The sequence below is a fragment of the Coregonus lavaretus genome (genome assembly GCF_964263955.1).
Source record: "Coregonus lavaretus genome assembly, chromosome: 36".
In the NCBI taxonomy this organism is placed as follows: Eukaryota; Metazoa; Chordata; class Actinopteri; order Salmoniformes; family Salmonidae; genus Coregonus; species Coregonus lavaretus.
In genome coordinates, this window is record NC_140023.1 from 26,627,615 (window position 1) to 26,654,302 (window position 26,688).

The 26,688-nt window shown below is 43.3% G+C and overlaps 1 protein-coding gene across 1 annotated transcript in view; it reads right to left on the reverse strand.

The window, feature by feature from the left end:
- Positions 1 to 936: 936 nt before the first annotated feature.
- The window catches only part of ercc6 (excision repair cross-complementation group 6), a 49,011-nt gene continuing 23,259 nt past the window's right edge, over positions 937 to 26,688 (reverse strand). The window contains exons 11-24 of the mRNA XM_084153120.1: positions 25,121 to 25,256; positions 21,844 to 22,017; positions 21,432 to 21,608; positions 20,114 to 20,230; positions 17,115 to 17,210; positions 13,898 to 14,116; positions 13,618 to 13,728; positions 13,097 to 13,216; positions 12,795 to 12,889; positions 5,894 to 6,039; positions 5,124 to 5,798; positions 4,585 to 4,753; positions 3,740 to 3,818; positions 937 to 1,502 (exon numbers count right to left, since the gene is read on the reverse strand). Of these exons, the coding sequence (XP_084009246.1) occupies positions 1,065 to 1,502; positions 3,740 to 3,818; positions 4,585 to 4,753; positions 5,124 to 5,798; positions 5,894 to 6,039; positions 12,795 to 12,889; positions 13,097 to 13,216; positions 13,618 to 13,728; positions 13,898 to 14,116; positions 17,115 to 17,210; positions 20,114 to 20,230; positions 21,432 to 21,608; positions 21,844 to 22,017; positions 25,121 to 25,256 (2,752 nt within the window). The 3' untranslated portion in view covers positions 937 to 1,064. The remainder of the gene's footprint in view (positions 1,503 to 3,739; positions 3,819 to 4,584; positions 4,754 to 5,123; positions 5,799 to 5,893; positions 6,040 to 12,794; positions 12,890 to 13,096; positions 13,217 to 13,617; positions 13,729 to 13,897; positions 14,117 to 17,114; positions 17,211 to 20,113; positions 20,231 to 21,431; positions 21,609 to 21,843; positions 22,018 to 25,120; positions 25,257 to 26,688) is intronic.

The window sequence follows — 26,688 nt, forward strand, 5'->3', positions numbered from 1 at the left end:
AACCCAATCGAGATGGTTTGGGATGAGTTGGACCGCAGAGTTTAGGCAAAGCAGCCAACAAGTGCTCAGCATATATGGGAACTCCTTCAAGACTGTTGGCAAAGCATTCCAGGTGAAGCTGGTTGAGAGAATGCCAAGAGTGTGCAAAGCTGTCATCAAGGCAAACGGTGGCTATTTGAAGAATCTCAAATATAAAATATATTTTGATTTGTTTAACACTTTTCACTGGTACTGTATGTGTTCGTGACAGATATTAGTGTGTAGCCCAAACTGTTTGACTCTACAGAAAGAAGTTGGCAGATCAGCTGTACTGACTTCAGACGAGTCCCAAGACGCTTGTGTGGGTCGTAGAGAGAAGAACACCATCGTCATCTTTCCATAGAGGGGTCATAACAGTTTGAAGGCCGTTCGGACGCTACAGACATTTTAGTGAGAAGACCGATTTTCGGGATGTCTCATGGTCTGACAAACACCGCTCTAGCTCTGCACACCTTTCATGTGGAAGTGCAACATCGGTGGATGCGGTGGACTAAGACATCTTCTTAAATGTGGTTGCAATGCTGTGAAAAACAGTTGTACTGCACTAGAGTGCAAAAAATAAAGCGATATTCCCAAAGTTTAGCATGTCTTTGTAGGGGGACTCTTATTTTGAATTTTAAAAATCTGCGATCGCGCTGCCAGCATAATATCCTGCTGCCACGAGAACGGTAATCAATTTCTGTTACAACTTCAATTACATGTAAAATGTCTGAATTCAAGTAGATCCCAGGTACAAACAACTAAACAAACAAATAAACAAAACAAAAAATGTCTGGAATTCCACCAGTGGACATTAATAGCACCAACCCAACCCCCCCCAACCCAACAACTACTACAGTAACTCAGGTCCCCCTCTCCTCCCTCTCTGTTCTCTCCGCAAGGTGAAGTTTTTTTTTTGTCTCAAGTTCCTCTCTTGCTCCATCAACCCACACTTCTCCTCCTCTGCCTCACCCTCTTTACACTCCTTTTTCCTCACAGTACAAGTAGTCAGATGTGAGTCTCCTCTCCCCTTCTCCCTACTCCCATTATCTGTAGTCAGGTTTAAGTCTCCACGTCCCCTCCTGCCCCTCTGCCCTGTGGAAGTTACAGATGTTTCGGAGTAGTTCTCTGAAGACAGGGGTCTGGGTCTGGTTCAGTCTGGGGGTGAAGTGGTCCAGGACCTCCTTGGTGCTGGCTTGTCCATCCACAGCTCCCTGGAATGCCACAAAGTTCCTCAGCTCCACCAGGAGCTCATCGTGTTCCGTAGGGGGGGCAGGAGTGCCCGAGGTGGTATGCCCCCCCTCCTCCTCTTCCTCTTCCTCTCCTCCTCCATCCACTTCTCTCTGAGGCAGGCTGAGGTGGTTCCTAGCTTTCATGCGGGCCAGCAGAGCGGAGGAAGAGCCTCCCACCCCTACCCCTTCTCCACTGAAGTGACCCCCTGGGATGGGTTTCCTGGCAATGGTTTTCTTGATGATGGAAGCATCCTACACAGACAAAGCAGACACACTGGGTTACAACAGAGAACAGAATAATGAAGAACAGAGAATATCTGACTATATGTTTCAGCAGGGTCATGTCATTAAGCACCAAACAGTGGAAAACTGACCGAAACATGGAGAGACTACCTGGATGTGTCCAATAGGAAACACTAATTTCCATTTCCATTGAAACAGGTTATCTGCAGGTTCCATCAAGTTGAATTTAAGACTTTTTAAAATACCTTTTTAATGCCAATTGAAATGCAATTTAATACCGACTTTGAAATACCTTTTTAATGCCAATTGAAATGCAATTTAATACCGACTTTGAGGTCTGCGTGCGCCACAAACCTGCTTATATTCCCTATTTCTTCACACAGTCACTAATCGAAAACAAATAGTAGGCTAATCATCTTCTAATGGCATTCACAGTGCTTTAATAAAGAAGTGCAATAGACTACTGAGATGGTACTCAAATAACGTGTTTTATCTAAGCAGGAATGCATGATTCAAGATATTCTTATATGCACTGCAACCTAATCCAGTGATTGTAATGAATTTTAGTTTGACAATTAGGCCATTGTTCTATTTAGTGTTAAAATAGGACTCTATATTTTTTGTTCAATAGAGATGAATTTGCCTACACTAATATCACAGACAAATATTTGGTGCTAATTCACCAGCTGAGTAAGTGGAAACTCAAAACACATTAGCTAGAGGACTACCTCGAAATATAATTTTTACTGGAAGTAACCATGTTTTAATCTAACAGTAAAGTAATTATTAATGCCCTAAAAAACGTTGCTGTCATAGCCTAATACCCAATGAGGCCGATGTGCTCGCAATGGCCAATGCTCATTTTGTGTGCTCCATCTCTCAAATCCATATCAATATCTTGGTTGTAAAATAGACAGCTGAGAAATAAAAAAATATACCTGCACAAAGCTGAGAACCTCCTCTCTTCAACAGTGACAACAAGTATTACGAGGGCCTAAAACTAACTTTTTTTGTATACCAGCCACTGTGGCAGGTAGATAAAAAAACCTAGCAGCAACTCCGATTTGTTACACAAAGAAACACACAAAAATTATGAGCATGCTTAGTAATGTTTATAAAACAATACATGTATTACTAGTAAGAAGTAATGTGGTATATTGCTCGATTTAATTTAATATTCTGTGACCTGAGTATTTTAACAAAAATATCACAGACAAAACATTTTAGCTGCCCCTTTAAGGTTACCTTGGTAACAGGGCCAATGGAGTCATCACATGTGCCTGTGAGAATGTCACTAGTAGAGGCCAACAATGTCTCTATTTGCTAGCAGTTGTAGCAAACTCAAACATTGAAAAGCAACCTAGCTTGTCAACAAAACAATGTAAATTGCCAAGAAACACGAGGACAAAGTCTCACTTTAGTAGACTTCAGAGTAAATTAGATCTACTTTTATGCCTGTGCCCATTGCTTCTAAAAACTAATCTGGTGAATTAGACATTCTTACCCACCTGCGTTTGTCAGGTGGCGGGTGTTATTACACAGGATAGCTGTGTTTTTCTTATAGCTAAAATCAGAACACATTTTTTTTCTACAGAAGTGCAGTGGGAAAGGCAGTAAAAAATGGCTCGCTCATTATCACTGCAGCAGGTCCCGGCGAAACAGGCACATGGGCAGGGCAGACACTTCCATTAGAGGAATGATGACGATAATGCACTATACTGTTTGACCAAATCATTTAATAGCTAAATAGTTAACAAGCTAGCTAATGAGTGAGCCAACTAGCTAAGCTACAAGCAATGTTTCGAATTGGCTATCTATTTTGTAGGCTACCTTACTCGCTGTGCTCTCTCATCTGGCAACAGTCTACTTGCAGTGGCACACACACACACAGAGTCGTAGGCTATACATGTGGAGCTCTCTAGCATCTTGAAAATGCGCCTTGGTAGGAGTAGGCTATAATTTGATGTGAATTTTTTATTTTGCCGTGGTGGCAACAATTAAGCAGCTGCACAACATAGGGGAAACACTGTAGTCATCTCAGGTTGCATTTTTTAAGACCATTGAAAACTGAATTTAAGACATTTTAAAGCCTTTAATTTAGATAAATGAATTTAAGACTTAAGACCTTTTAAGGACCTGCAGACACCCTGTGAATTTTTCTTATAACATTTTCCTTTGTGCGCCCTAATGAACACAATGAATACAAATATGTTTTCTACCTCTGTGGTGTTGAGGTGTGTAGTTACCTTGCATTTGTCCTGAGCTGGGGCAGCTGTAGAAGGAGGAGCAGACAGCAAAGGATTCTTCTTCTGACCAAACCTCTTCCTGTAGACACACAACCACACACACATTAAACTACACTACCCATAATCCTCCACTCAATGTGGAAGTCTACAGTGTTAGCCTGTGTGTGCTAGCCTGTGTATCAAATCAAATCAAATTTTATTGGCCACATGCGCCGAATACAACAGGTGCAGACATTACAGTGAAATGCTTACTTACAGCCCTTAACCAACAGTGCATTTATTTTTAAATAAAAAAGTAAAATAAAACAAAAAAAGTGTTGAGAAAAAAAGAGCAGAAGTAAAATAAAATAACAGTAGGGAGGTTATATACAGGGGGGTACCGGTGCTGAGTCAATGTGCGGGGGCACCGGCTAGTTGAGGTAGTTGAAGTAATATGTACATGTGGGTAGAGTTAAAGTGACTATGCATAAATAATTAACAGAGTAGCAGCAGCGTAAAAAGATGTGGTGGGGGGTGGAGGTGGGGGGGCAGTGCAAATAGTCCGGGTAGCCATGATTAGCTGTTCAGGAGTCTTATGGCCTGGGGGTAGAAGCTGTTGAGAAGCCTTTTGGACCTATACTTGGCAATCCGGTACCGCTTGCCGTGCGGTAGCAGAGAGAACAGTCTATGACTAGGGTGGCTGGAGTCTTTGACAATTTTGAGGGCCTTCCTCTGACACCGCCTGGTATAGAGGTCCTGGATGGCAGGAAGCTTGGCCCCAGTGATGTACTGGGCCGTACGCACTACCCTCTGTATGTGCTAGGCTGTGTGCGTGTTAGCCTGCGTGTACGTGTGTGTGTGTGTACCTGGTTGGAGCTGGGGCAGGTCGGTTGTAGGGCAGTCTACAGTGTTGTCTGGAGACCTTCAGAGCTTTCAAAGCGTCTTTAGCTACTCTGTTAGCTTCAGCTTCCACCAGGACAAAGTCTGGGTTAGACGCCTCCATGATGGAGTCATGCTGCATCACACTGTGGATACCTGGAGAGGAGAGAGAGAAAATGGTTCAAGATGCACTGTGAGGCTTTACTTTCCCCTGTGATTATAGGACAAAATCACTAACACAATTGTGGTTAAACAACACAAAACAAACACACACAAAAACACTGTTTGGTTCATGCTAGTTCATCTTCTTCTACCGTTTAAACAAAGAGCTTCTCCCTCAGTCCACCAAAACTTAACCTGGCAACTAACGCCTCATGTGCAGAGGTACCCGATTTCTTGAAACACGTAAAGAAAAGTACGGTAACACTTTAAAATAACTTTCATGAATAAGAATTAAAGCGATATACAAACTACCAATACAAATATATTTAATTACTTGTAAACATGTATTAACATAAAAACATACCCGACTTCTTGAAGAGTTTGGCCAGTACATAGTCGTCGCTCTGTCTCTGGTCCTGTTTTTCCGGCTGCTCCTCGCGCTCCTCCTGTCCTTTGTAGCTCCTCTTCTTCACCAGGTAGGAGATGCGATGACCCTCGACCTTGGCCTGTTTCTGTTTCCCGTGTTTGTTTTTAGGTCCTTCTGCTGTCGAGTCACAGTGCTTCCTCTTCTCCCTGTGTTTGTAGGGACTGGAGCCGGGTCCTTGAGAGTCTCTGTGTTTGTGTGAACTGTGTTTTTTTTCTCTGTGCTTCTGTGTGCTGGGACTGGGGGAGTTAGTGTGTGAATGTTCTCTGTGTTTGTGGGGCAGATTGGAGTTTGTGTCTCTGTCGGGGTCTGTGTGTATATGAGCGTTGCTTCCCTCCTCCCTAGAGTGCTGTGTGTCACAGTCTGTCTTGGACTGGTCAATAGGAATATCTGGTCCCTCCCTTGCCTCGCCCTGGTTGGCTTCCTGGCTGTCCGTCAGCCTGTTGTTCCTATCGAGAGAGATGTTACTGCGAAGGGGGGTGGTCCTGTCTCCAGGCGATGGGGAAGGGATGGTTCCACCTCCAGTGGAGCTAACATTGTGATTGGTTACAGAGTGTCTGTGGTTAGACCTTGGTCTGACTGGTTTCTTAGGAGCTTGGACATCAGAACCCGTACCTACACAACGAGGGGAAATAAAAACATCAGACACAAAACCAATAGGAACAGACAGTCGGAACCACTTGTGTGTGTGTGTTTGTGTGTGTGTGTACCTGCGAATATAGCGCTGGTCTCTGTGCCCTGCGTCCCGTCAGGGTTAGATAAGGTAAACAGCTCGTAGATGTCGTTGGACTTGAAGAAGCGTCGCTGTTTAGGGTCCTTCAGAATGCGGTTGGTCAGGAACTGTTTGAAGATTTGCCTGAAGGGAAAAACACCAGAGGTGAATATTAACACAGTCTCTCCTGATGGTGTTGGGAGGAGAATCTCAATAGTTCAGTTTATCATAGATGAAGAGCTACTTGAAACGTGGACGTAATCCTGTAGTCGGTCAGCTGTTTGTTCACCCGCAATTGCTAATAACTTATCCGCAATCGCCTGACTATACAGTGGGGAAAAAAAGTATTTAGTCAGCCACCAATTGTGCAAGTTCTCCCACTTAAAAAGATGAGAGAGGCCTGTAATTTTCATCATAGGTACACGTCAACTATGACAGACAAAATGAGATTTTTTTTCTCCAGAAAATCACATTGTAGGATTTTTTATGAATTTATTTGGTCAATAAGAAAAGTTTCTCAATACTTTGTTATATACCCTTTGTTGGCAATGACACAGGTCAAACGTTTTCTGTAAGTCTTCACAAGGTTTTCACACACTGTTGCTGGTATTTTGGCCCATTCCTCCATGCAGATCTCCTCTAGAGCAGTGATGTTTTGGGGCTGTCGCTGGGCAACACGGACTTTCAACTCCCTCCAAAGATTTTCTATGGGGTTGAGATCTGGAGACTGGCTAGGCCACTCCAGGACCTTGAAATGCTTCTTACGAAGCCACTCCTTCATTGCCCGGGCAGTGTGTTTGGGATCATTGTCATGCTGAAAGACCCAGCCACGTTTCATCTTCAATGCCCTTGCTGATGGAAGGAGGTTTTCACTCAAAATCTCACGATACATGGCCCCATTCATTCTTTCCTTTACACGGATCAGTCGTCCTGGTCCCTTTGCAGAAAAACAGCCCCAAAGCATGATGTTTCCACCCCCATGCTTCACAGTAGGTATGGTGTTCTTTGGATGCAACTCAGCATTCTTTGTCCTCCAAACACGACGAGTTGAGGTTTTACCAAAAAGTTATATTTTGGTTTCATCTGACCATATGACATTCTCCCAATCCTCTTCTGGATCATCCAAATGCACTCTAGCAAACTTCAGACGGGCCTGGACATGTACTGGCTTAAGCAGGGGGACACGTCTGGCACTGCAGGATTTGAGTCCCTGGCGGCATAGTGTGTTACTGATGGTAGGATTTGTTACTTTGGTCCCAGCTCTCTGCAGGTCATTCACTAGGTCCCCCCGTGTGGTTCTGGGATTTCTGCTCACCGTTCTTGTGATCATTTTGACCCCACGGGGTGAGATCTTGCGTGGAGCCCCAGATCAAGGGAGATTATCAGTGGTCTTGTATGTCTTCCATTTCCTAATAATTGCTCCCACAGTTGATTTCTTCAAACCAAGCTGCTTACCTATTGCAGATTCATTCTTCCCAGCCTGGTGCAGGTCTACAATTTTGTTTCTGGTGTCCTTTGACAGCTCTTTGGTCTTGGCCATAGTGGAGTTTGGAGTGTGACTGTTTGAGGTTGTGGACAGGTGTCTTTTATACTGATAACAAGTTCAAACAGGTGCCATTAATACAGGTAACGAGTGGATGACAGAGGAGCCTCTTTAAGAAGAAGTTACAGGTCTGTGAGAGCCAGAAATCTTGCTTGTTTGTAGGTGATCAAATACTTATTTTCCACCATAATTTGCAAATATATTCATTAAAAATCCTACAATGTGATTTTCTGGAGAAAAAAATTCTCAATTTGTCTGTCATAGTTGACGTGTACCTATGATGAAAATTACAGGCCTCTCTCATCTTTTAAAGTGGGAGAACTTGCACAATTGGTGGCTGACTAAAAACTTTTTTCCCCCCACTGTATCTGACAAAGTAAAAATCTGAGGCCACCACCCGACCCTAACCCGCTAATATAGAAAATGCGCTCTAGGCTACAGTCATAGATGGCGTAACAATTTTTTGACAGATTTAGATAGGTTTCTGCTTATAATTTCCAACTTTTTGGTAGGCTATTTGTTAGTCAACTTGTCTATAATTAGATACATGCAGCTTCTCTTCTGTCATTATGTTGCCCTAGTAGACTAAATAAACCCTTGCTCACCAGAACAATGTCATAAATCAATAGAATGAATGCTTCAATATAGCTGACATCGGTAAAGTTCTGTCATCTCTGCTTCTTTCACAGAGCAAAGAAATTTAGGGACTGGGGAGAAAATTAAAACTGGAAATATTTCATGTGCAAATTTTTTTTTACATGATATCATTTTGACCAGTTGTAAGGAAATATAAAGCTGTGAAAACGACCCAACATGTTTCTGATAAGATTTCAGTTCGGCTTGGATGCATATTTTATGATGCTGATGAACATAGATACCATCTGTAGAGGTGCTAACTGGCATTTGCATTCTCTCAAGATGGGAAAGGAAAGAAAAACCTGTTCCCTAGTCAACATTTAGCCTACATTTGGTGTATCATTTTAATTCTGCAGGAGTTTATATTAAGGCTATGTGAGAGGTTATAGACATACAGTCAGTGTTTCCATTTAACCCATCTGAATAGTAGGCTCCAGTTCCCTTGACGTGCCATAGGCTTGTTTGAAGTCCCGTCTTGTGACTGTGGAATTTGTATAGCGCCTCACAGTCATCACACATAACATAGCTGCCTTTTTTACCACTTCACCAAATCTTTCCCAAACATTACTTTTCTGTCCCTCCCTTCTCTTTATTTTCAACCCTCCATTTCACAGGTTCTCTCTTATTGAATTAAACTCAGACATTATTCTTTCTGCCTAACTTTTCCCAGCAAGTGTCCTGTGCCACTAGGGGCGCTACTGTTATACGACAAACAAGCACGCTTATAAGTCACTCCCTTGGCCTCCCTTCACAAGACGTGCCTGTGACACGCTCAGTGGAGAAGTGGTCCGACGAAGCAGATGCTACATTACGGGACTGCTTTGCTAGTGCAGACTGAAATATGTTTCGGGACTCCGCCAACGTCGCCAAGTTTACCACCACCATCACCGGCTTCATCAGTAAATGCACCGATGACGTTGTCCCTACAGTAAAGGTCAGATGTTTCCCAACCAAAGGCCCAGGATTAACACTGAGACACATGCTAAACTAAAAGGACAGACACACCACACATAGGGCTATCGCAGCCAACGTAGCTAACCCTGAGGCTAAGGAAGTAGCCATAGTCACATACAAGAAGTCCCACTACAACCTCCGTAGAACCACCAAACATGCAAAGACAATACAGGAATAAGGTGGAATCCTACTGCACTGGCTCCAATGCTCAACGCAAGGATGAAAATGGATTATAAAGGACAACCCAGCTGTGAGCTGCCCTACAATGCCACTCTACCAGACCAACTTAAAGCCTTTTATGTACTCTTCAATGACAACACCACAGAGCTTTGCATAAAGGCTCCCGCTGTTTCGGATTACTCGCTCTCCGAGGCTGACGTGAGTAAGACCTTTAAACGTGTCAACGCTCATAAGGCCGCTGGGCAAGAAAGAATACCAGGGCACATCCTCAGGGCATGCGCAGACCAGCTGGCAGGCATCTTTACGGCCATTTTCAACCTCTCCCTGTCCTAGTCTGTAATCTCCACATGTCTCAAATTGACCATCATCGTTCCTGTTCACAAGAAATCTAAGGTAACTTGCCACAATGACAACCGCCTTATAGCACTCACATCTGTAATCATCAAATAAAATACAATTTAATTTGGCACATGCGCCGAATACAACCGGTGTAGACCCTACAGTGAAATGCTTACTTACAATCTTTAACCAACAACGCAGTTTTAAGAAGAAGAAAAAAAGTGTTAAGTAAAAAATTAAAAATAATTAAAGAGCAGCAGTAAAATAAAATAACAGTAGGGAGGCTATATACAGGGGGTACCGTTACAGAGTCAATGTGCGGGGGCACCGGTTAGTCGAGGTAATTGAGGTAATATGTACATGTGGGTAGAGTTAAAGTGACTATGCATAGATAATAAACAGAGTAGCAGCAGCGTAAAAGAGGGGGTGGGGGGGGACAATGCAAATAGTCTGGGTAGCCATGATTAGCTGTTCAGGAGTCTTATGGCTTGGGGGTAGAAGCTGTTAAGAAGCCTTTTGGACCTAGACTTGGCGCTCCGGTACCGCTTGCCGTGCGGTAGCAGAGAGAACAGTCTATGACTAGGGTGGCTGGAGTCTTTGACAATTTGTAGGGCCTTCCTCTGACACCATCTGGTATAGAGGTCCTGGATGACAGGAAGCTTGGCCCCAGTGATGTACTGGGCCGTACGCACTACCCTCTGTAGTGCCTTGCGGTCGGATGCCGAGCAGTTGCCATACCAGGCGGTGATGCAACCAGTCAGGATGCTCTCGATGGTGCAGCTGTAGAACATTTTGAGGATCTGAGGACCCAAGCCAAATTTTTTCAGTCTCCTGAGGGGGAATAGGCTTTGTCGTGCCCTCTTCACGACTGTCTTGGTGTGTTTGGACCATGATAGTTTGTTGGTGATGTGGACACCAAGGAACTTGAAGCTCTCAACCTGTTCCACTACATCCCTGTTGATGAGAATGGGGGCGAGCTCAGTCCTCAATTTTTTCCTGTAGTCCACAATCATCTCCTTTGTCTTGATCACGTTGAGGGAGAGGTTGTTATCCTGGCACCACACGGCCAGGTCACTGACCTTCTCCCTATAGGCTGTCTCATCGTTGTCGGTGATCAGGCCTACCGCTGTTGTGTCATCGGCAAACTTAATGATGGTGTTGGAGTCGTGCCTGGCCATGCAGTCATGGGTGAACAGGGAGTACCCTGAGGGGCCCCCGTGTTGAGGATCAGCGTGGCAGATGTGTTGTTACCTACCTAGTTTTTTTCTCCTCTGGTTGCACATTTAACATGCTGGTAGAAATTAAGTAGAACGGATTTAAGTTTCCCTGCATTAAAGTCCCCGGCCACTAGGGGCGCTGCCTCTGGATGAGCTTTTTCCTGTTTGCTTATGGCCTTATACAGCTCATTGAGTGCAATCTTAGCGCCAGCATCGGTTTGTAGTGGTAAATAGACAGCTCCGAAAAATATAGTGTGGTAAATAGTGTGTTCTACAGCTTATCATGACATACTCTACCTCAGGCGAGCAAAACCTTGATACTTCCTTAGTATTAGATTTTATGCACCAACTGTTGTTTACAAATATACACAGACCGCCACCCTTGTCTTACCGGAGTCAGCCCTCCTATCCTGCCGATGTAGCGTATATCCCGCCAGCTGTATGTTATCCATGTCGTCGTTCAGCCACGACTCAGTGAAACATAAGATATTACAGTTTTTAATGTCCCGTTGGTAGGATATTCTTGATCTTAGTTCGTCCATTTTGTTTTCAAATGATTGTACGTTGGCTAATAGGATTGATGGAAGAGGCAGATTACTCTCTCGCCGTCGGATCCTTACAAGGCACCCCGACCTACATCCACGATATCTCTGTCTCTTTCTCATGCGAATGACGGGGATTTGGGCCTTGTCGGGTGTCTGTAGAATATCCTTTGCGTCCAACTCGTTCAAGAAAAAATCTTTGTCCAATACGAGGTGAGTAATCGCTGTCCTGATATCCAGAAACTATTTTTGGTCATAAGAGACGGTGGCAGAAACATTATGTACAGAATAAATAACAAATAAAACGGCAGCCATCTCCTCCGGCGCCATCTTGGAAATGCTTAGAAAGGCTGGCCATGACACATCAACACGATCACCCCAGACACCCTGGAGCCACTCCAGTTTGCATACCGCCCCAACAGATCCACAGACGATGCCATCTCAATTGCACTCCACACTGCCCTTCCCACTTAGACATGAGGGGAAATACCTATGTGAGAATGCTGTTCATCGACTACAGCTTCGCGTTCAACACCATAGTCCCCTCCAAGATTGTCACCAAGCTCGGGACCCTGGGACTGAACACCTCCCTCTGCAACTGGATCCTGCCTTGACTGGCTGTATCACTGCCTGGTATGGCAACTGCTCCACCCTCGTCCGCAAGGCCCTACAGAGGGTGGTGCGGACAGCCCAGCACATCACTGTGGGCGAGCTCCCAGCCATTCAGGACATACACACCAAGCGGTGTCTGAGGAAGGCCCGAAAGATTGCCAAAGACTCCTGCCACCCCTGACATGTACTGTTCTCTCTGCTTCCACCTGGCAGGCGGTACCAGAGTATCAGGTCTCGGACCAACAGGCTCCAAGAGAGCGAGAGCCTCTACCCCCACCAAGGACTATATGCACTGACAATATGCACGCTCACAGGCCTCTACCCACACACGCCTACACTGACACTCACCTACCACTGATGCTATATTGTTTACTATTATTATTATTATTATTTATCCATCCTGTTACCAGTCACTTTCTCCTAATCCCTGCCTACATGTACATATCTACCTCAACTACTCCAGTATCCCTGCACATAAAATGTATTTCTCGTGTTTGATTTTTAGCTATACTATTTTGATATTGAATACAGCACTGTTGAGAAGGGCAGGTTAAGCATTTCACTGTACTTGTGCATGTGACAAATAAAACTTGAAACTAGAGAGCTTGCAACGTCAGGATCGTGGGTTTGTTGGGAAATCCATACGAAAATGTATGCATGCAATACTGTAAATTGTTTTGGATGAAAGCATCTGCTAAATGGCATATTATATCATAATAGTACCTGAGAAAGTAAATGTTACACTTCTTGATGCCTTTTGCAAAATGCAGCGAGCTCAGATCTATGCAAAGTCGGTATTTTAACCCCTCAGTAAGTGAGGACTGTACCTCGGTGAATGAGTAGTGGTATGAATATAGTGGTATGAATAAAGTGTACCTGTGGTAGATCTTCTCCTCGATGGTCCCAGCGGTCAGTAGTCTGTAGACAGTCACCTCCTTTTTCTGACCAATCCTCCAAGCTCGCTCTCGAGCCTAGACGACAACAACAACACAGGGACATGGGGTGAGAGTGTGATAAGAGTGTGTGTGTATGATCCTCCACATATGCTCTCGAGCCTAGGGGACAACACAATACCAGGAGATTAACGGTTAAGCAACGACTGACTAGTTACAGATATGTCTATGTACCATGGAGTCTGTCGACCCTATGGTCAGTGGTGTGTGTGTGTGTGTGTGTACCTGTGTATCAGTGCTAGGGTTCCAGTCGGGGTCATAGATGATGACTCTGTTAGCTCCGGTCAGGTTGACTCCCAGCCCCCCCACTCTTGTGGTCAACAAGAACACAAAGATAGACTTGTCCTGGAGAGACGAGAGGAGGGGAGGAGAGGGAAAATATGATAGAATGGTGGTCAAAGCATATATAGAACTATTTCTTATTACTATTTTTTCATCACTCATCAGAACATATCTGATCATGGGTCCATATGCGAAGACACCTAAAGGCACTGGGCAGCAGGCTGGACAATAGGCTGTTTTCACACTAGTAATCTAACCCACAGGGTTGAGATTTTCACTGAAAGGTCTTTTCACACTACTGAGCCAAATCGAGCCAAGCCGTACTGAGCAGGCCTGGTTACACATCAACCATAGTTGCTGGAAGCAGGCTGAAAAAGACAATGTGAAAAGAAAATATCTGAGCCAGCACAGTTTGGTTCAGGTAAGCAAGAAAGTGTGAAAAGGGTATAATTGTAGACCCTTACTTCGTTGTATCGAGCGATGAGAGGCTGTCTGGAGGCGATGGTGGTGGTACCATCCATCTTCACATAGGTGTAGCCATTCTCCCTCACAAACACCTCCAATATCCCCAACATCTAGACAGCGAAAGAGTGACAGCGCGAGAGGGAGAGAGGAAGAAAGAGAGAGCGAGAGAGAGAGAGAGTTGTGGATTAGGCCTAACAACATCGTCCGATTAATTTTCCATGGAACCTGAGACCCACCCAGTCAGTGTCTCTGTCTCTCCCCCAACACACAAACACACACCTGTCTGGACTGTGTGAACAGCAGGACTCTGTGTTGCTGTTTAAACCAAAGTCGGAGCAGTGATTCCACCACCATCAGTTTTCCGGAGCGTTTCCAGAAGCCAAAGTGTTCCTCTTCAGTCAGTTGGTCATCTGGTATACCCTTCAGGATCTTGGGACCTCCAGAGAACAGGTCCGGGTGGTTACACATCTTACGCAGCGCTATCAGGCCCGAGAACACCTGGAAATGAAGGATCAAAATAAATTAATAAATGCATTAATAAATAAAACAGTCACCGTGAACTAGGAGGATAGTGTTCCCCAAATGGAGGTTGTGGTAGAATTTTTTGATTTTTCAGTTGATATGTCACAAGATAGCTCACATAACTTCAGGTTGATCATAGCACAAACACATTTGGTAAACACCAATCAAATAATCCATCAAAGCATTGATTGATTTTTACAGCTACCTTGTTAGGTTCTACAAAAAGAAGCAAGCTAGAAAATATATACCTTTCAGTCAACAACATTAAGTATCACAATCATAGAAATATAATCAATTTCATTGTATTTCTATGATCACATTGATGTTGTCCCTTTAAACAAACCAATTTTCAGACGAATTATTTCCTTAAGGGTCCTAATGAATGGTCCTACATAACTCATTCCCTGCAGAAGACAAAGAGTGTGTGTTGTGTGTTTGCAGTGCACTAGCCAAGTGCTGCATTAGTAATGTGGGTTAATGGATTCAGAGACCACATCAAGGAGAGACTGACCACAGGGGGGGGGGGGGGGGGGGGGGCACGCGTACATATAGAGCAGTGATGAAGAATGGTTGGTGTGTAAAAGCCTTTCCACGGGTCAGAGATACACTAAAGAACAACTGTAGAGCCCGATTCCTCTGACCAGGCATCAGTTATCATACCACTGACCTTACATATCCTAATGTGAATGACACTGTGAGATAACATACAGGTCCCTATAGAAAGCTTTATACATGCATCATGTCTAGCAAAACCCATTGTAAATTCATTGATTGGCATATCTCAACATTATAGACCATCTCGGGTAGTACTCCAGTGTTAGTGTTAAATAATGAATAAGGCCCGTCTTATTCCTGGAAGAATAACCGGAACTAGATACTCATCTTTCAGTGGGATGCCAGAATGTATATTTCCAATCCAGATCATAACTTGAGATGTATTAGCTTGCTCCACCATCCTGACCACTGCACTTTTGTTTTGTTTTCACAGTGAATCAGAATGTAAGCTCGCGAGATCAGGATGGTCGAACGAGGCTATATATTTATATAGGCCTTAAATGAAAATACATCAGCCAGTGGTTACAGGACAATAATCTGTATAGACAGACAATGGACTTGACTGTTCAAAGCTAAAAGGGCAATCAATCAAAATGTTGATAGAACCCATTCTCTGATCAATAACAAAAGAGCCTCAGTGCAGAAAGAGGAGGAGGAGAGTGAGCTAAGAGTTAGATGAGGAAATGGAGAGGAGGGAGTGAGACTCACCTGCATACAGTGAGGGAAAAAAGTATTTGATCCCCTGCTGATTTTGTACATTTGCCCACTGACAAAGACATGATCAGTCTATAATTTTAATGGTAGGTTTATTTGAACAGTGAGAGACAGAATAACAACAATAAAATCCAGAAAAATGCATGTCAAAAATGTTATAAATTGATTTGCATTTTAATGAGGGAAATAAGTATTTGACCCCCTCTCAATCAGAAAGATTTCTGGCTCCCAGGTGTCTTTTATACAGGTAACGAGCTGAGATTAGGAGCACACTCTTAAAGGGAGTGCTCCTAATCTCAGTTTGTTACCTCTATAAAAGACACCTGTCCACAGAAGCAATCAATCAATCAGATTCCAAACTCTCCACCATGGCCAAGACCAACAAGCTCTCCAAGGATGTCAGGGACAAGATTGTAGACCTACACAAGGCTGGAATGGAATACAAGACCATCGCCAAGCAGCTTGGTGAGAAGGTAACAACAGTTGGTGCAATTATTCGCAAATGGAATTAACACAAAATAACTGTCAATCTCCCTCGGCCTGGGGCTCCATGCAAGATCTCACCTCGTGGAGTTGCAATGATCATGAGAACGGTGAGGAATCAGCCCAGAACTACACGGGAGGATCTTGTCAATGATGTCAAGGCAGCTGGGACCATAGTCACCAAGAAAACAATTGGTAACACACTACGCCGTGAAGGACTGAAATCCTGCAGCGCCCGCAAGGTCCCCCTGCTCAAGAAAGCACATATACAGGCCCGTCTGAAGTTTGCCAATGAACATCAATGATTCAGAGGAGAACTGTGTGAAAGTGTTGTGGTCAGATGAGACCAAAATCGAGCTCTTTGGCATCAACTCAACTCGCCGTGTTTGGAGGAGGAGGAATGCTGCCTATGACCCCAAGAACACCATCCCCACCGTCAAACATGGAGGTGGAAACATTATACTTTGGGGGTGTTTTTCTGCTAAGGGGACAGGACAACTTCACCGCATCAAAGGGACGATGGACGAGGCCATGTACTGTCAAATCTTGGGTGAGAACCTCCTTCCCTCAGCCAGGGCATTGAAAATGGGTCGTGGATGGGTATTCCAGCATGACAATCACCCAAAACACACGGCCAATGCAACAAAGGAATGGCTCAAGAAGCAGCACATTAAGGTCCTGGAGTGGCCTAGCCAGTCTCCAGACCTTAATCCCATAGAAAATCTGTGGAGGGAGCTGAAGGTTCGAGTTGCCAAACGTCACGCTCGAAACCTTAATGACTTGGAGAAGATCTGCAAAGAGGAGTGGGACAAAATCCCTCCTGAGATGTGTGCAAACCTGGTGGCCAACTGCAAGAAACATCTGACCTCTGTGATTGCCAACAAGGGTTTTGCCACCAAGTACTAAGTCATGTTTTGCAGAGGGGTCAAATACTTATTTCTCTCATTAAAATACAAATCAATTGATAACATATTTTACATGCATTTTTCTGGATTTTTTTGTGTGTTATTCTGTCTCTCACTGTTCAAATAAACCTACCATTAAAATTATAGACTGATCATGTCTTTGTCAGTGGGCAAACATACAAAATCAGCAGGGGATCAAATACTTTTTTCCCCTCACTGTATCTCCATTCAGTACAAAAGAGCCTCAGTGCAGAAAGAGGAGGAGCAGAGTGAGCTAAGAGGTAGATTAGAGGAAATGGAGAGGGAGTGAGACTCACCTGCATATCTCCATTCAGTATTTGGTAGACCTCTTTGGAGTCCAGAAAGCCCTGATACACCTCACGCTGTTCCTCTGTTAGCCTGCAAAACAAAACCTGGAGAAACAAACGCGCACGTATTAAGCCTTCACTTTAAAACCCCTTGATGAAACAAGTGAGTGAGCAGAAATCAAAGACAAGAGGTATCGGCCTAGGGGCTCTGTCCCGAGGGAGACAATTAATGAACTGATCAGAATAGTGTGTGTGTGTGTCAGGGTTTCAGTTGCGCCGGACATTTGACCGGCAGCATTTGAATTTAATGGACATTTGAGAAATTTACCAGACCCATATGCATTGGGTGCGGAACCTGATTAGGGCGTCCACTCACGGTGCTCAGAATGACAGAAATCCAATTGTGCGCCGCCCTATGGGACTCCAGGTCACGGCCGGTTGTGACACAGCCTGGGATCGAACCCCAGGCTGTAGTGACGCAGCAATACTGCGATGCAGTGTCTTAGACCGCTGCGCCACTCGGGAGGCCCATGGTTATTCATCTTAACAGAACATGCAACGGCGGGCATCCTTCTTACCGAATTCCGATGCGCACTTTGAAGATGTTGGAATAACTGCCACAATGTACTTTTCCTCAGCCAACAAGACGAGTAATGAACATCAAAATCACTAGCCTATGTCAATCTAATATCCCCCATAGTAGAAAAGTTTACCTATTGGTCAGCTTGTTGTTCTGTGCGAAAAATAAATAGCCTATTCCAAATAGACTTTGGGACAGTTCTGGGACGATAGATCCCAAATTCATATAACCAGTAAAATAAAATTGTAAAAAGCAATGAGTCTGATACAACAGATCAGAACGTTTAGTTTAAAACGTTGATAAACTATTATTTCTTCACATTATAAACACAGCAATGAGCACAAGGCAGTAGACTACATGTGAATGTTCGTTCCATAACGCAATTAGTGGAAAACCCATTGTCAAAAGCGCACCACACATGTGAGCGGATGAAAATATCCTTTAGAAATTTGAAAGAGGGGAGATCTAAAGATGCAACAACTAGCATGGGTTGCTAATATGACTAGGCTTGTGCCCTTGGCTTCTGGACAATAAAATAAAGTTGATTTGAAAACAAATAGAACATGAGAGAAATAGGCTACTGGTTTCAATGGCATATGGAAGTCTTCATAAAATAATTGATAACACGTTTCTATGGTCTGACTTTATTTTGAACCAAGGTAAGACATGCCTCATAATATGACGTAAAACGTTCAGGTTTCAAACAATTAAGTATGTTTTCAAAATGCATTCTGCCTCCAGCTCATTGCAAAGTGGTGTGTGACACGCTGAAGCCTGCCTACAGTTGCCTATATGCACTTGAATGGCGAATGGGAAGCGTGCTTCAATTACCAGTTGAGAAATAAAAATAGTAGCTCTTTTTAAATCGTGGCCATCAAAACTGCTTTTAACACGCGATTGCATTTAGACTTGTAACGCACTGATTGGGCTTCTAAAAGCACATATTTTCAGTCCAGCAGCATTGAATGAGCTGTTTGAGAAGCGGTCGCTCAGTCTGACAGATTTTCCGCACATAGGCTCTATATCTGTATTTTTCTCCCTGGACAATTGGCCAGCGGCAATTTTATTTATTAGCTAAAACATTTTTTTTTGTTTATAATACATCCGGCTAACGGAAACCCTGGTGTGTGTGTGTGTGTGTGTGATCCAAGCAGATATGAGCCAGATATTAACCAGCCACCCTAATGAATACCTGCTCCTCTAGTCAGTGGAGAAACTAGTGAGGAGATACTAATGACACTAATTAATAGTGTGCACAGGTACTGTAGCACAGCCAGCACTATTCACAGGGAGAAAGTCAGGATAGAGAATAGGGCGGGTGGTGTTGTAATTAATTGGGAGAAACCCTGAGTAAAATAGAGACACGTATATAAAACCTTTGGTAAACCCCAAGATGTACCCATTAAAACTAGCAACGGTCGTCAAAATTGAAAAGGTACAAAACAGTTCTGATAAATGTAACAGCTGCATAATGAAGTAAGACACGCAACTCAACTTGAATTTTAAAAACCCATCAAATATTGACTGTGTTATAGCACATAAACAATTGTATAATGAGAAAAAGAAAATCAATGGATTCTAGACATTTTGTTGGGAATTCAGGTATTCAACTGAATGTCAAATATAAAAATGTTCTTATTTGAAACCACACATGCCAAGATTTTTAAACCATATATTGCACTTTGTTTTCATTATCATCTAATAAAAAAATTTTTTCTATCCGGCAAGGGGAACACTTACTGGAAAGAGACCGTTTTCTATTCTCTCCTCATGTAGTTGCCCATTTAGATATCAACTTTGATAAACAAAACCATGTTGTTCCATGGTCAAAACCATGTTGTTCCATGTCTACAATGTCTGATGGTACCCCCATCCTTTTGAGATACAGTACTGTTTCACACTTTTCCCCGATAGTGGAAAGTCCAGCAGAAATTGTGGTTTGCACAGGTATGAATATTGTCAGTTTCTATTTTGAAAGCAATCGGTGAAGTGACAATTAGTTGAAAAATGGATTATCCACTTCTAAAACACAGCCAAATAATGGTTAAGAGTGACGTATTCAGGTGGGCGTGGCTTGAGCCTTGCTATTCAAATGGCGCACAGGAACACGGACAGTCACCGCGAAAACAGCGCTGACTGCGGGTTCAGTTACGGCGGGTGGACAGCGCAGATCTAGACGCATCACGCCCGGTACCACTCATAATGAGCAGATTCTACATACCTGTGGCTCTTTGAGGTTTGTTTGGCATTGTGCAGGAACAGGTCTGTTGTGTAATATTATATATCATATTCTTTATGCTATTATTCCCATTTCCTTTCCCCAAAAATGTAGAATTGTAAACTTGAAGACTATTGCATCTTTTGGTATCCGCTACAAGAGGGACAGAAGGGCGTAGAGATGGAGGGAGGGACAGAAAGAGATGCGCACCTGTTCATTCTTGTCAGGTAAAGAGAGGTTGGCCTTCACGTCAGCCTTCATCCGTCTGAGCAGGTAAGGGTTAATGGTATCCCTCAGAACACACGCACACTTATAAGCTGTCTGGACCTAGAAAAACACAAAGACACACACACACACACCAATTAAAGACACACTCACAATTGTACACAGTCTGGACCTATAACAACCAAGACACACAACAAACAATTACAGTTGACAACAAGAACAAATGACAACAAAGACACCAGCACAATGGTTCAACAGCCCCTTGGGTAAACATACATGACACACACACGCCTTCTGAAGGGTCAGATGAACAAACAATTGACTACGACACCTATAATGCTATAATGGAACATTTGTCCTGGGGCATGTTTGTCGTTTAGCCCCTCTCCTCCCCTCTCCTCCCCTCCCCCCACCTCCCTCTATCTCAGCAGATTGGGCCATTAAACATTGATCAGAGTGCTTATAGTGGTCTCTAGAGGGGGACCTCTCTCTCTTTCATCAGCTGCCTATAGTGTGTGATCCAGTAAACGGCCTCAGCCCAGGGTCACGATTTAACCCTTTAACCGTTCGTTGACCATTAACCATTCATTCATCAGTCATCCACCTCACTGGGGGGTGAGATCAGAGGGACAGCCAGCAGTGGGCAAAAAGTGTTGTAGCTGCAGGGCAGAGGGGGAGGGAGGGAGAGAGAAAGAAATATAGGACTATGGAAAGAAAGAGCGAGGGAGAGAGTTGAGGGAGGGGAGATGGAAGATAGAGACAGGTGGGTAGAGAGACAGACAGGAGAGAGACAGGGAACGGGGGGAGCTATAGAGAGAAAGAGTGCTTTGCCCGCTCTCATCATTTAATAACTTCAATAATTAGTCAAGGTTTTTTTATTATCGACAGCGGAAACACGGATGGCCATCTAAAAGCAGCTAAATAATTAAATCCCGTCAATGTGTGTGTTACCTCTATAGCCAGTTAAATAATTAAATCCAGTCGGCGAGTTATTAACGACTGGACACTAATGACTGAGGATCATCGTTTAGCAGCTCACCACCTCTTTCTCTGTCCTTCCCTTCTCTCGCTCCCCTTTCGTCCATCCTCTACCTCCCTCTCTTTCCCCTCTATCCATCCCCTACCTCCTCCTTCCCCCTCTCTTCCATCCCCTCCATGTGAATACAAATGTGAATCAAATTCTGAAGTCAAATCCTGAGAAATGACCTTTTAACAATCCTAAGATCAACTCCCTGCTTCCGAAAATGACGAGAGCTTCTTTGATGCCAAATTGTGTGTGTGTGCGCGTGTATCTGTATGTTACCTGTACAGGTGAAGCGTTGCTGTAGCCCCCCATCGTGATGGGTACAGAAAACTGTTCCATAAAAATAGGCAGCGTGCCCAGTTTGCCAGGGAAGACAAAGTCAAATAGACTCCACAGCTCCTTCAGGTTGTTCTGCATAGGACTGCCAGATAGAATGAACCTATGAGGAGTACGGAACTAGAGATGGAGAAAGGGAGTGAAAGAGTGAGAGGTGAGGCGAGAGGTAGAGGGTGAGAGGGGGGGGGGGGGGGTGAGTGAGAGAGCGAGCGAGAGAGAGAGAGCAGGTGAAGGGACGAAAAATATTGATTAGCAGCTTGGGTGGAACAAAACACTATAGGGCCTACATACTTATACTGTAGCTATCCAGAACCAGGGTTGTTGACCAACGGTTTATTGAGCTGTGTGAGCGTACCTGCTTGCAGGCAGTGGTAACTCCAGCGTGAGGGTTGCGGATCTTGTGTCCCTCGTCCAGTATAACGTAGTGCCAGCCGTCGTATCTCTGCAGGGTCTCCTGCATGATCCTCACGGCTGAATACGACGTTATCAAGACACCATGACATGCTGCCATCTCTGATATCAACTTCTCCTAGAGAGAGCGAGAGAGAGTCAGCCCCGCATCACTCTCCAGTGCCCAAATTACTCTCCACCACACGGCCGCAAACTGCACCATTTTGTTTCTCTCCATTGCCCACACACTTTCCACATTTAGATAAAGCATTTAACCTTTCCATTGTGTTAACGATTTCGGACTTTATAGCATTCCCAGAAGGCATGGATTATTGAGACATTGTTAGTTGTACTGTAGAATTTGTGAATATTGTCTGGTGTAATAAATTCTATTAGTTTATTCAGCGTACATTTTCATTAACTGTATGTTAGTTATGTTCCAACATTCCCTCCATCTTGTGCCAATATCAGTTATTTTTAAGTCTTGGTTCCAGTAGTTTCTATTTTTTTCTAAGAGATTGTCAGTTGGATATGCTCTGCAAGGTTTGGTATATCTTACCTATCATATGAATAGTATTTTCTGACTCAAATAGGATTCCCTCAAGATTGCTCAAATGTTGAAAGAACTTAAAATCGAAATTTCTTGAAATTAAACTTAAGTTGCATGTATTTGAGAATATCTACATTGGTCAGACCAAAATTGCTTTTTAATTCTGTCATGGAATAAATGTATTTCCTATTACTTTTCTATGCCTTTAGTTTTCCATGTAGACCAATTTATCTGTGAATTCTGAAAAGCTATCCAAGGATTGTTCAATAGGGGTGTTTTTAGTGAGTGATATTGGTTATTGTAGAATACATTTCAATTTCTTCCATATTGTTATAGTGTTCTTAACTATGAAGTTGTTAATGTTCTTAGCTTTATCCTTAGAAAATAAGCACGTACACATATTCTGGGGATGAGCATCTTCTACAGTACCAGTCAAAAGTTTGGACACACCTACTCATTCAAGGGTTTTTCTTTATTTTAACTATATTGTAGAATAATAGTGAAGCCATCAAAACTATGAAATATTACATATGGAATCATGTAGTAACCAAAAAAGTGTTAAACAAATCAAAATATATATTAGATTCTTCAAAGTAGCCACCCTTTGGCCTTGATGACAGTTTGCATTCTCTCAACCAGCTTCATGAGGAGTCACCTGGAATGCTTTTCCAACAGTCTTGAAGGAGTTCCCACATATGCTGAGCACTTGTAGGCTGCTTTTCCTTCACTCTGCGGTCCAACTTATCCCAAACCATCTCAATTGGGTTGAGGTCGGGTGATTGTGGAGGCCAGGTCATCTGATGCAGCACTCCATCACTCTACTTCTTGGTCAAATAGCCCTTACACAGCCTGGAGATGTGTTTGGGTCATTGTCCTGTTTAAAAACAAAATGATAGTCCCACTAAGCCCAAACCAGATGGGATGGCGTATCGCTGCAGAATGCTGTGGTAGCCATGCTGGTTAAGTGTGCCTTTATTCTAAATAAAATCACAGACAGTGTCACCAGCAAAGCACCTCCACACCATAACACCTCCTCCTCCATGCTTCACGGTGGGAACAACACATGCAGAGATTATCCGTTCACCTACTCTGCGTCTCACAAAGACACGGCGGTTGAAACCAAAAATCTCAAATTTGGACTCATCAGACCAAAGGACAGATTTTCACAGGTCTAATGTCCATTGCTCGTGTTTCTTGGCCCAAGCAAGTCTCTTCTTATTGTTGGTGTCCTTTAATAGTGTTTTCTTTGCAGCAATTCAACCATGAAGGCCTGATTCACGCAGTGTCCTCTGAACAGTTGATGTTGAGATGTGTCTGTTACTTGAACTCTGTGAAGCATTTATTTGGGCTGCAATCTGAGGAGCAGTTAATGCTAATGAATTTATCCTCTGCAGCTGAGGTAACTCTGGGTCTTCCTTTCCTGTGGCGGCCCTCATGAGAGCCAGTTTCATCAGCGCTTGATGGTTTTTGCAACTGCACTTGAAGAAACATTCAAAGTTCTTGAAATGTTTCGGATTGACTGACGTTCATGTCTTAAAGTAATGATGGACTGTCGTTTCTCTTTGCTTATTTGAGCTGTTCTTGCCATAATATGGATTTGGTCTTTTACCAAATAGGGCTATCTTCTGTATACCCCCCCCCCCCCACCCCACCTTGTCACAACACAACTTATTGGCTCAAATGCATTAAGAAGGAAAGAAATTCCACAAATTAACAAGACACACCTGTTAATTGAAATGCATTCCAAGTGACTACCTCATGAAGCTGGTTGAGAGAATGCCAAGAGTGTGCAAAGCTGTCATCAAGGCAAAGGGTGGCTACTTTGAAGAATCTCAAATATAAAATATATTTTGATTTGTTTAACACTTTTTTGGTTACTACATGATTCCATATGTGTTATTTCATAGTTTTGTCTTCACTATTATTCTACCATGTAGAACATAGTAAAAATAAAGAAAACCCCTGGAATGAGTAGGTGTCCAAACTTTTGACTGGTACTGTATATGTACCCATTGTTCCTCTTTAGTGCATTTAACTACATGTCCCAAGTAAAAGCCCTGGGTGGTGAGTTGATACAATTCTAAGTCTGGAAGGTTAAAACCACCCTCAGACTCAGATGTTCCTTTTTATTTGCAATCATAAAGTCTTATGGCAGAGTTTACTTTTTTAAAGAATGTCTTCAGTGGGGTAAATTGGTATTACTGAGAATAAATATAAAAGTAGAAATGTATTGTGTAGAACAGATATGCTCGTCTTTCAGGTAGAATAGGGAATTGTGTCAGCTCTACTCATTACATTTATATCATTGAGAACATCACTGAACGTCACCTCACTGAACCCCGGTCCTCACGTCGCCAGCTGATGGTGACACATTATTTCTCAGTACCATAGAGACTGGTTAATTAAAAGTGCATGTGGAGTTTGCACCTCATCACTATGAAAGGGGGAGGCATGAGGAGCCAACTCTGCATAAAACAGGTCTTTGGTGCCCCCCCCCAAAGGGAAACACCTTAAAAAATAAAAACTCCCATTAATCACCATGTCACACCCACACAACTTGCCGGGTGCGCTCTACAGTGTAAAGTAATTAATATCTACTAGTGTACCACTAATTAATTTACACCTCCCTCAGAGCTAAATCCTCCACACAATGCTGACAGGAGAAAAGATACAGCAGCAGTAAACCCCCTACCTTTGTTTGGGTGAAGGATCCCGTGTCGTGTAGGACAGCCACTCTGAATGGGGGCCACCAGGTGTGAAACTCACTGACCCACTGGTGCATGACAGTAGCTGGACACACTATCACTGTAGGACCCAGTCCTTGGTACCTGGAATACACACACACACACACACACACACACACACACACACACACACACACACGGTTAGGATCAGGTAAAGTTCAGGGTTTGTGTTTAAGTCAGGCTGCTGGCATGTTATGGTTCATTCACACCGTGTTAATACTGACAGAAAATAAGCGAATGATGTCACAAGGGACTGTAGGATGAGGAATGGGGTTTTAGGGGTGAAGGGTGCAGGGACATCAATTCCCTCACATTAAGTGTTACTAACGAGTTCAGTAAACTAGAACAGGGTGTAACAGATCCTTCTGAGTATGACAGTATGAATGGAGCGCTGATGTTAGGCCATTACGATGCTCCCAGAGCGTGTTTGTGCCTGCACACTGACTGAGATAAGTGGACAGAACACACTAAATGTCTGTGGAAGCATTAACGGAGACACACGGACACACACACTGCCATTAGGGCTGTGACAGTCTTGGAATTTGAGGTTACGGTAACTGGCCAGGCCAATGTACACTGTCACTGACATAACCGTTCAGGTTCGTACACTTGTTTACTTGGATATGCTTCTTAATAAATCCTATTTGAAACAAGCCATTAACACTTCTTTATTATCATCATGGCATTTCATTCTTATTATTCAGGTTATTACAAATTCAGAAATGCCAGGTTGGAGGATCTGTCACATTTTCGTATTGACACAACATTAAAACGGAGTCAAAAGAAAGATATGCCTACCCTGTCGGTTGGCTTTCCTGCAATAAAAAAAATAATGAAACACACATCCTATTTTGATGCACAAAACCATTCAAACGAAATTCGATGGGTTTTCTCCTACTTTTCCCGAAATAGTCTTATAATGTCACAAACCCTGCTGCTGCGGTCATTCGATGGCAGTGGCACAAAAATATGTTCTTCAAAGAGAGGACACCGTAATGAGAGAAGTAATGTAGCCTAAGCTACTGAAAATAGGCATCTTCCAAGATTAAATCATGACAGGAGCATTTGATTCTTATTAAAGAGATTGAGTCCAGACAGGCTACTTTAGGAAACTTTCTGAATGGAAATAGTATCAGCGAACTCACACGCACACCCCTGTAAAAGCACCCGTCAATCAAAGCCACCAGCATATGTCAGACACAAGAGCAAATATTTATCCTTTCCTTAAAATGTATTTAAAAAACCTAGGCCTACCATAGGCTTTTCGAAGGTAGGCTATTAGATAATGAATTGACAAGGAAAGCATGAAGGGGACAGCTATGCTATAGTATGAAGATGAAATTGACAACCATTAAAATAGAAATAAATACACGCAACATGTCCATAGCCTATTTATCAGCGATGCTGATTATCGAGGGGGAGTGTGTTGGAAAGATTTTTCAAATACCGTGAGGAGCGATTATACACTAAACAAAAATATAAATGCAACATTCAACAATTTACAGTTCATATAAGG